This window comes from Diprion similis, chromosome 3, assembly GCF_021155765.1.
Source record: "Diprion similis isolate iyDipSimi1 chromosome 3, iyDipSimi1.1, whole genome shotgun sequence".
Taxonomy (NCBI): domain Eukaryota; kingdom Metazoa; phylum Arthropoda; class Insecta; order Hymenoptera; family Diprionidae; genus Diprion; species Diprion similis.
In genome coordinates, this window is record NC_060107.1 from 16,108,120 (window position 1) to 16,119,378 (window position 11,259).

General features: G+C 37.1%; 1 protein-coding gene across 1 annotated transcript; it reads right to left on the minus strand.

Moving 5' to 3' along the window:
* Positions 1-7,710: 7,710 nt before the first annotated feature.
* On the minus strand, positions 7,711-10,993 carry LOC124404176 (putative inorganic phosphate cotransporter). Its single transcript, XM_046878111.1, has 4 exons — positions 10,899-10,993; positions 10,030-10,253; positions 8,979-9,489; positions 7,711-8,472 (listed from the first exon to the last, which is right to left on the minus strand). The coding sequence occupies exons 1-4, from the start codon at positions 10,972-10,974 to the stop codon at positions 7,742-7,744; spliced, it is 1,542 nt and encodes a 513-aa protein (XP_046734067.1). The 5' UTR covers positions 10,975-10,993; the 3' UTR covers positions 7,711-7,741.
* Positions 10,994-11,259: the final 266 nt, after the last annotated feature.

Sequence of the window (11,259 nt, forward strand, 5' to 3'; positions counted from 1 at the left end):
GAACGTGTTTTGGCAGCGGCCTGGGTAGCTTAGTGGTCAGAGCAGTCGTCCGGAAAGCAAAAGGTCCCCGGTTCGAATCCTGGTCCAGTCCAATCCGTGAAACATTTTTTCCGGACCCGCCATAAATGCACGTCGCAGTACCAATGCAGTGCAAAAATACATGGGCTGAAATCCAAAAATTTAAACATCACACAGATTTTCGCTTATCTGACATGAATAATCCGAAATCTTGTTTTGAAATTGAAGTAAGCATCTTGAGTGAAGGTGTAGAGCTTTGAATGGATACCTTGCTCATTGTTTGTTATTTTGAAAACATAGGTGTGTATCAATATCCAGGATAATTGAGCGATTGCACAAACAATTTACATACTACAGCTTTGATTTTGGTGCTACCAAATAATTTATCATCGCAATTTTTCCGTAATCAGTTCAACTGAGCTTTAAAATATTGAGGCCTATTTGACCACATTCCTAAAGAAAAACTGTTTCATTTGTATTATCAGTACGAAGCCATCAATTTGGCTTTCATTGCAGAAATTTTTTCCAACAAATGTCGTGAAAATCTCTGAAATATCCCAAGAAAGTCTGAAACTTTTTCGTGAATTATAAGTTTTTAGAATGAATCAGAGAATTTTATTGTTAGAGAAATCAGTCTATAATATTCAATTTCGGGGATTTTCAACTAAATTTGCGGGAATATTTTTTACCAGAATTGTTCACCACACAGTAGATCAGTAAAAGAGAAAAAGAAACAGATCTAGAGCTTTGATACCTAACTGGAATATTAATTTTACTATCAGCAGGATCTTAATAAAAAATCATTTTTCATAGTTAAATTAGTCAATGAGCTGTTAAATTATGCAAAAACTGTCCACTCAAACGTTCTCCAAATTTTTTTATTTTGTTACACGATGCTGCGGAGTAAAGCAAAAAGAATTGTTTCTCGAAAGTACAGATAAACAATTGTAGTATAATTTTTATTAATTGGGCGAGGATATTTTATATATCACCAAATGGATTTATTGTTACATAATTCGTAAGGTCACAGTTCATAGCACCGCTACTACTTCGCTGTTTCTCAGACGGTTTTATGGTAGATGCGCAATTTCCAGCTTCAATTTAATCATTTGAAAAATAAGAAAGAAAAAATATATACTTATATCAAAATTCTGATCTAAGATAGCAGTATTCCACACTATAAATAGTGTAATAATATGTTACGGTAATGCGTGAAAGAAAATTAACAGTGGTAGAAATAATCAGATCCTCCAAATTTGAATACTACAGGACGTCTACCTTGTTGAATTCCTCCTTAATAATAGTTTGTAATCAATTGGGATTCTCAATTTGGAGGTCGTCACAGCAACATGGCGTTGAAGTCTGTGATCAATTGATCGTTTCAGGCGAATTTAAAAAATTCCAGAGTCCAGAATGGATCGTGCAAATTGTTGACCCATCATTTTCTGATATTGAGTCTATTTAGAGTAAAATATAAGGTGAATAATCGCTTTTATAATTATACACGACGGCTGCGACAGTTGATGTGGTACATTTACTGCCGCCAGATGGCATGTTCTGAATTTGAGGATCCTAATTGAATTCAAAAAAGTAACAAAAGGAATAACGAAAAAAAAAATACAAAAACGATCTCATCAATTTAATGGAAATGCAGCTTAGGTACAGCAGGCTAAAAAAATTTCATACGAGTTACAGATTATAGAAATTCACAGAATACAGATAATTCTTTTTTGCGCATTCAATTCATCGCTGACAACTCATGCACTACTTTTCGTAATTTTTGGTACCCACGCTCCGAAGCAATACGACAAATAATCTCACATCTTATAAAGTAATGCCGCAGCGTTGTTATCGAAAAACGAACCTAATTTTGTAATTTTCTAAGTACAATTCAACTCGCATGAAATTTCTTATTGGTCGAATTACACAAAGACATATAAATATATAATATATAATTATAATTATAATGTCGTATGTATGAAAAATTACAAACATCTACGATTATATTAGATATAATTCGATTATAAACCGCAATACTCTGCGTATATTTGAGTATAATGAGGTTCAAACGATTGATAATCTTACTTGCAGTGTATAAAACAGATAAGAAATAATCACAAGAGACAATTGGAAAGCGACTAACATTAAGGATCCCAATAATGAACGATGTTTAGCATCACGCTAATGGACGAATAGATGCCTTAATTATGTAAAACAGCCGAATGTTTCTTGTAATTATTTTCTGGCTATGGCGAAGACTGCTGATACGGTTTAAAGATATTGTTCGTGAATTGGCACTAAGACCTCGAAGACTTAAAACCCGGGATACCTATTCGCTACCGAAATGTAACAGAAACGCAATATTTTTCTCGAATAGTAGAATAAATAATAAAAAACATTTTCGATTGTACGTAGATTTTATAAGTTCGACTGACAGAATTCAGAGCACAGGAAATCATTATGATAATAGAATTTTACCATTAGAATGACATACACATGTTGATAATTTGGAAACTTTTTCTTGTCTGTCTTTATGCCGTATTGAGTGCAGATAGCTGAATATGCATAATAATATCGATCAGTATAGAACTTATTATATAGTACGTGTAATAAATATCAAGCTATAAGCTTACAAATGATTTTATGTTAGTGTTAGTTATGTAAGTAAAAGTTTTATTAGATATAAAGATTAGTATATAATACGGTCGTCAGAGTTCGTTGTAATCTGAGACTGCAATTTCTGTATTCATCTGCAATTATGAATGAAAATATGTTCTTTTACCAGTTGTTCGAATTGTAAGCAGGCAATTTTTTATGGGACATCTCTCGTGTTCTCAAAGTCGTCAATCTTTGTTTCATACCTGGATTTGGGGAGTAGAACTGTGCCACGTATTTCTCGGAAGAAAAGGGGAAAAGGATTAAGCAAACGTGAAGTCGATCGTTTACTATTTCGTGAACAAAGTGAACGCAAACTGCTGATTATTTGGCGTGGAAGTATTTTTATCTAATATTTACGAAGAGAAAGATTAATGTATTCATAAGTTGATTGACACACATACATACACACGTACACACACATACACACACACCTGCCGATGGTGGTGAATAATTACGATATACGACAATTTATCAAGGGGTAAAAGTGACATATTTTTGCAAATAGCAACTTGTTTACGTCGCTTTTCCATCGCGACGTGAATGACCTTGGGAGTAATTATTTCACCAATAAATAGATAATATTTAAATATATAATTGGACATGGTGGAAAGAAAATCAGAACATAGTTTTAAAAAATCTCATATTAACATATATTCATACTTATACATAAATATAGAGTTGTGTACATATATATAGTGTCTTTCGAATGATTATTGTTATTGATAAATATACATTAAGTTATACCATTAGATATATAAAGATAAAATTATAAAATGATAATATATTATACACACACATTAATTTTATTAAACATTATATTTTATTAATTATTATATACAATATCATGTTACCTATAATATATGTTATTATATCTTCTATACGTTTTTAGTTCTTTTATTTCGATCCTCCTCAAAGTGAGTTTTTTAGGTTGAAAATGATTTTACCCCTGTAAGTACAGGCAATTATACTAAACGTTACTATATTAAATTTATATTCGCCTAAATATGTTGTATAAAGTACTAGCTGACTCAATAGAAGAATCTCATACTATCACGACATGATTACTTTGATATTTTGCGCTCATTGAGGAAATAATTAGAGGATTTCACGTTGAATTGTAACATTAACAACAGTACTCATGCGAATATTCGATCATTTCTTGTAATCTGCTCGATACTAACAATAAGATCATAAGTTTAATAATGTATCACGATTGTCGTAAGAAAATATATACGAGTATTTTATCTTAGAAGAATTGTCTGAGATTATTTACGATTAGTATCATCAGATAGTGCTATTCTTATCACGAAGAGATTTAAAGTTCTTTACTAGGGGTTTTGCTTCTGCGAGCTTCGCGCCACTTTTCTTTTGGATGTACTGTCACTTTGAATATGTTACATGACGAAATAATGGATTATCTGGAAATTGAGAACTTTTGTCTGATCGGCTGCTTAAGATTTATCAACGTCATATCCTTGATGGGCTTTTAACGGGATGAGGAATGTCTGAATTGATAGAAAACTTTTAGTAGTTTTATTACTTGTATAGTACACTACTCTGAATTTCGAATTAATCTACAAGATAACGCTTCAAAAATCCACTCCCGTTAGTTTGTCTATCATATGCGAATGTCAACCGCCTGTGTATAGACAATAAATGTTACTGTTGTAATTTAAAACTACTCCTTACGACGCACAATAAGCGTCGAGCCGACCCAGCACAATCTACCTAAGGAAGAAATATTAATGTCATTATCCTCTTCATGATACTTTACTCTTCATAATTATTGTCCGCCTAATAACACTGGTGGAATGATCCTCTTCAAGTTATCATGGCTATTACCTTGAAATTTTTTTTATTCTAGTTATAGAGGGGTAATGAAAGATGTCACGTTGGCTCCTTCGGAGAAGCTTTTTGTCATTCAACCGACTGTTCCGTTGTAACGAACTGGAACCTCAGGAACTCGGAAAAGACATCCAGGGCGTGGTCGGATTAGACGCTGCGGAATTACGGCGAGTTCCGGCCGTTTTTCAGCTCCAATTTTTAAATCACGAATCCTAGGAACTTCAGACTGTGCGCAATAATTTTTTCTTGCAAAATAGCGCTTGAAGCATCCAAAGATAACCACGATTTTTGTACGGTTTTTGCAGACCAAGAATTTGACGAATTAAAATTGATTTTCAGGAACCTTTACCCGCTAATTGAACCTTCTCGAAATGAAAAAGTCATCTAGAATATCGTGGGGGGTCATCAGCTAAGAAAATACAACAAAATTTCTCCGTTCATCGGACATAACTCTTTAAGTGTTGATTGCAGCGACTTCAAACTATGCGCAATCGTTTTCTAGAGCAATATGACGTTGATATAGGGTGTGAATGAATTGACTAGGGCCTTTTTTTTGGAAAATCCATCGAAAATTGGGGAGAAAATGGAAAGGGCATTAGCTTCAGTTTTGTCACGATTTTTTGGGTAAAAAATTGTTCGTCTCAGAATCGATTTGTAGGAGAATTTTACCATTAATTGGGCTCGGGAATTCACAACCGACTTCTCGAACATTGTGGAATCTGCTGAAAAAATACGAAGAAAATAGAATACGAGAAAATTTTTCCGTTCTTCGGCTATATTCTTTGGTGCAGTGTTCCCAGCGATATGGGACTACGCACAATCGTTGTTTCTGGCAGAATCAGAATCACAAATTTTGACGTAAAAACTCAAAGGGGTTAGCTTTTAGCATTGAAAATGCTTCTACAATAGGTGGGATTACCGTAAATTGTGAAAGCCAACCCAGAACAACTCGACAGTTGGGGGGGGGGTTATGGATTAAAAAAAAATTGCTACCACTCGGCATATATTTTAGACTTAAATGCAATAATAGCTATTTATGTGGCATGCCTGTAAACCGCCTGTTCTTTTGGCAAGGATAAAGATTTCAGGACTAGCTGAAGGCGAGCCGGAAGCGAGCCGGAAGCGAGTACTGAAATTATCCGAGCCAAAAAACGGTTTACGGGCATGCCACATACAATATTTTTTACGGTATGCGCATTGAAAAGCAAAACGAAGAGTGAGGTTATGTCGTAATCTGTTCGACGAAGCTACTTTATTCGGCAGTTTGGGATGCGCAGTTCGAACTGCGCATCAAAACTGTGGAATAAAGACTTTATTCCGCAACTTTTCAATGCCCATGCCGTAAAAACTGAATTATCTCCAACCTGTGTATATTCACTCCATTCGTAGGTGCCGCTGGTACTTGATATCGACGATGTTAAATCGGATGCTGAACAAGTATCGTTTGAGCTTGTGTCGTTCGATGATTCTGTCTTGGCAACCATCTCAATGACGGTAGCCGACAAGCAAGTTCTCATCATAAAGGCATTCGCGGCTGCTAAACATCCCATGAACGCCAACATCCATCGTTGCTGTACTTTTCTGCCTGAAATTGAGCCATACGTGACTTACCGATTTTTAACGAATGCCGGGCGTAGCCGATGGCGATTCAACTCACAGCAAATGTTCCAACCAAGTATCATTCTTGCGGTTCCCCAGACGAATCACACAATTAACGATTGCAAATTCACTCACTTTCGAGACGTTATACTAATGCAATTTCGATAGACTTCTGTTGTTGGCTTTCGGGCAGGAAAAGCTTATATGGAAGAGCCTTGCTACCTGCTAATCGTAAACCTGACTTACATATTATCAGCCACGTGTTCCTAATCGAGATATTAACTATTAGAATGCTAAGACCGTATCCAATTGTCAAGGGTTCGCATATCTCGATAAAGCTGCTCGACGATTTGACGTATTAGGAATCTATTTTTTTATATCACTCATACTACAGTAACACGCACTACGATATCACTTCACTGTCGATTTGTTTTTTAAATATCAACAATCTAACTTTTCTTTCCAAATAATTTCTCGCGGAAAAATGGGTTCTGGTACCTCTTCTTCCCATCCGTGATTCTCACATTCGGTATCAAATTTCAGACAGAGAGATAGCGCGCCGTAAACGGGGGCGAAGCGTCGTGTTTGTGTGAGTCGGAATGTTTAGCTGAAGCCACTCTGCGGAAAGATGCCAACCGTAATAATAATCCAATAGAATACTCCGCAGCAATTAAAATTCCAGTCTAGTCTTAGTTTTAATATTCAAATTATTCACAATACGGATTTCACCAAATAATAGACCTTTTTGGTCCATTATTTAAATTAAGATAAGCAGTCGTATTTTTTAAAACAAATTCGGCCTTTTTGCATGTAATTCAATTTAAAATTTCAGAGACTTAAAAAACGGCGTAACAAACAATTTAATAAAAAGAACTTGTGATTAAAACCATCCATTTATTCTAGTATAATTATACATGTTACTTATATTTGTTGTTTTTTTTTTCATTATACATTTCAATAGCATCTTGAGCACAGCGATACTACGTAGGCAAGTCACTCGATCTCAATTCTACATCGCGTTAAATATGCGTAAAGGATCGTACACTTTTTGTTTTTTCAGGGGTTACATTATATTGGTACTCGAAAAATAGATATAAAGGTAAAAATTTTCCCTTGATGCGACCATTGAATATTTGAAGAAAAAAAAAAAAAAAATTGTTATGATCAGAAATCAAAAAAAAACGAGTGAAAAAAATCAAAAAATAACGAAAGTTAGCTTAGAATTAGTTTCGAAAAAACGCAAGGCTTTGTTCGCCTGCTACCTGAGACGAACGCTTCTGCCATGCTGAGTTCAAATTGCTATTTTGACACGTTTGAACGCATAAAATATTTTCAAATGTATAAATAATGAGTGTAGCAAATGAAAAAAGTCGTTTATTTGAAAATCTCAAGGTGCTGTGACTCCTTGATTGCGTTCATTTTGCAGAAGCTATCGTCTCGGAATCGTTGGTAGTAAATAAGAAGTCCGTCTGTCGTTCTCAGAAATACAGTTTAATCGTACGTGAACATTGAAAATCAGTAATAAGATGGAAAAAGTTACATTGGCAGATGAAATGACAGTTAAAAACTATTCTATTTAGACGGTCCAAGATGTCGGAAGAACTTGCTGGAGCTTTCGGAATTATGAAGCCAGGGATTTCCTTTCTTCATCCGCTTGTTCTCCGCTTTCAACCTTCGTCCGTTTTCGATCGACGTAGTTCGGATGGTTCCAGGACTGAACTTCACCATCGCCCCAGATAACGAATATCAGCGCTCCCGTGAACAATAAAATGACTGTGATCCAAAAGACGATTCTCCACTCCGAAAGTGTCTGATTCGGCGTTAGAACGCCGACAGCATAGGGAGCTGCGATTCCCGTGAGGGCAGTAACTGTGTTTATAGTGCCCATTAAGGTTCCCGCGTGATTTGGGCTCAGGTCAACGTTGTTAACTACGACCACAGAGATCAAGTTGCCCATCATTCCCATTCCCAAGGAAAAGAAGGTGACGACTAACGTCCGGTTGCACCCAGCATACGACGCACCGATTAGAAAAACTGCCATCCCAGGACCACCAATTGTGCCGAAGATTTTTCGCACTTTTGTCCTCGATAGCTTGCCCTCTTTTATCAGCCAATCCGACATCCAGGATGAGGCGTTGATTACTAACCATTTGATTAGGAATGGCAGCGCCGAGAGCAGACCATTCGACTGGATTGAATATTTCAGGACGCTGCTCATGTACTTTGGCAGGTTCGTCAACATCATGTAGCCACCCCAGTCGTGACATACACTGGCCATCGTCAGTGCCCAGAACGGTGGGGAGGACAGTATTTGTCGCCACGGAATCGCTGGAGTCTCTCCGTGCTTCTTCCCTGTAGTCAAAGTATCAAAATTTTTTATAGAGAACTTCAGGATGGGGTCGGATTAAGTTCATTACTCAAAACCGAATGGGAAAAACGAGAAGTTCCTTGTCCAAAAACACGGTTGTACGGTCGAAGCTGAGGATTCATGAAATTAGGTGACTCACCGAATCGCAAAAATAGCGAGTGAATTAAAATTATTTCATTAATCCCAACTGACATATTCGTTCCAATTTACACTACTTCAAGGGGTTAAAAGTACCCAAAGTTAGGCTTACATATCAGAAAAAGTACCTCTAATTGACCTCAAATCGCTTCGTATCTTCCAAAATAAAGTAGAGTCTCTTAGTTCGAATATGGCTGAAATTACTTCGAATCTTGTGAACTGACGCGAAGACGTAAATTGACGACAAAGGACGTATTCAGGTTGGACCGATTTCAGGCTAGTCAAGTTCACTTGAGTTCGCGAAGCCTTTTGCACCCCCCCGCTCACAATGTAAATAAAGAAATATTTTAACCAGTGTTGAGTTGCATTGTGGTTTCCGCGAGGTGTTTCTTCTCCTCATCTGTAATGAAGGGGTGGTCCTCGGGTCGACTGTAGCAGAGGACTGTCCATACGAGAAACCAAATCACAGAGAAGCTTCCGAAGAAATAGAACACGATCGGCCAACCGATCGAGAAGTTTTCTATAAGCACTCCGGATAGTGCGTTTGCTATTACTATTCCTAAGAATGCCCCGGAACTTATCGTGTTGCCAATTTTTGATCGCTCGTTTGGTGATGCCCAGTGCGCTGTGAGGAAGCCGAAAGAAGGTGAAAGCACCCCACCGCTTAGCCCGATCAGGATACGGAGGGCTATCAAACCCTTGGCCTCGTAAGCCTCGACCACCGTTGGCGTCAGTAGCGTCAGCACACCAGCCATCAAGAGACCGACACCAAGAGGCCATTTGCCTCCAAACTTGGCAACCATCATTGCACCTGGTATTTGAGCTACTATGTAGCCCCATGCATAACTGGATAGAATGATTCCCTAAAATGTGGTTTTTGAAATAAGATTTGTCAGTGTTATAAAATCTGTGGAACCATGAAGTGTTCCATCAAATTAGCTCGTGAGTTTCGTGAAACTTAGTGGATGTCAATGAATTTACAAAGTGTTGTTACAATGTTCTACGAAGTTAATATCCCAGAAATTTAACAAAGTTTTATAAAGTCGTAAGTTCTGTGAGATGATGCAAAGTTTTATGGGAACGTTCAACTTCGCCATTATATCATACCAAATCTCGCGAAATTCTATACACATTTCATTGTGTCGAATTGAATTCCGCGAAATTCACGAACCGGTAATTAACTCTACTTCTCAGGGTCACTGTATGTAAAATAAATTCTGCAAAGAATCACTTAGTATCGAAGAATTTCATTGAATTTAGAGAAGAACACATTCCACTTGGACCCAACCGGGCAATAACAGGAAAATTTCATTATGGGAGTCGTATGAAATGCCGATCAAGGATTCCGCACTCTTTCATAATATTTCTAATTTCAAACTCGGATAAAGTCATTTGTTTCGTACTTGCGTGTATTCACTCCATTCGTAAGTTCCACTGGTACTTGGCGTCGACGATAATGTTGATTCGGATGCTGGGCAAGTATCGTCCAAGCTTGTATCGTTCGACGTTTCAGTTTTGGCGACCATCTCCGTGATGGCAACTGACAAGCAGGTTCTCATCATGAAAGCGTTTGCGGCTGCCAGACATCCCATAACTGCCAATATCCATCGTTGCGATATCCGCCCGCCTAACGATAATTCATACATGATTCACTGAATGCGTATAAAATCAGAGCTTGGACCATGTCAATCGAACGTACAGCAAATTTTACAATTTAGCAACGTGTTCACAGTTTGTCCCCAAAAAAAGAAAATGAACGAATTTGAACTCATTAACGTTTGAAATATTTGAAATGAAAATGTTTTAATCTTTACTTGGGGATAAACGTGAATGTACATGCCTCGGATGAAATATTTCTCATTACTACTCCGTTATTCGCCAGATTTATATGAATGTAGGAGTCTTACTATCTAGTAATTGCAATTTCGACTGACATATTGTCAGTCGCGTGTTTCGTAATTGTTATATCATCAAGTGAAATATAAAGAACCTGCCAAATCGTTAAATATTCACATATCTTGATAACCCGTTTCGTAGATTCATTTTATTTTGAACCCTCTGCTGGTTTGGTCGTAGGCTCACAATATCAGATTTGATAAATGTACTTTACTATGAATTTGTTCACGGGATTCATCAACATGGTGTTTCGTCTTTCTTGCTTTATCCTTTACCCACGCCAGTCATTCTCATACTTGCTTTCACACTGACAGATCGTGACATGATTCACATGACTAGAAAAAAGAACCAATTTTTCGGCAATAGAAATGCTCACCTTCTCGCCTGACAGTTCGACACCTAAGTTCATCTTGTCCGCGATCTATTTCCTCCGTCAGTACGTTTCTCATCATTTTGGTTCTCAGTAATCCCTCGGGCTAACTTCACAAGGAAGTATGATATACTTAACAGTTATCGTCGAGGAAAGACAGCAAACGAATACCAAATAGAACTGTATTTCTCGTCTACCGATAACAATTATCTAAGTATACGAGTGCTCTTTTATTTAGCTCTTTTTCTCAGGTTGAAACCGGTTGTTTGAGACTTTTCAACTCGTAGTCTTAAAAGGTCAGGATTTGAACCACGATTTCCCAGAGTCATTCGGCCAGACAGCCAGATAAAAACCGCGAATGTTACTG

What these genes read in the sequence shown, in the direction of transcription:
- LOC124404176 (XM_046878111.1), bottom strand. Translation starts at nt 10,974, where the DNA reads ATGATGAGAAACGTACTGACGGAGGAAATAGATCGCGGACAAGATGAA. An exon ending in AATGGAGTGAATACACGCAA is followed by an intron (nt 9,490 to 10,029) that starts GTACGAAACAAA and finishes ACCACATTTTAG; the next exon opens with GGAATCATTCTATCCAGTTA. An exon ending in CACAATGCAACTCAACACTG is followed by an intron (nt 8,473 to 8,978) that starts GTTAAAATATTT and finishes CTTTGACTACAG; the next exon opens with GGAAGAAGCACGGAGAGACT.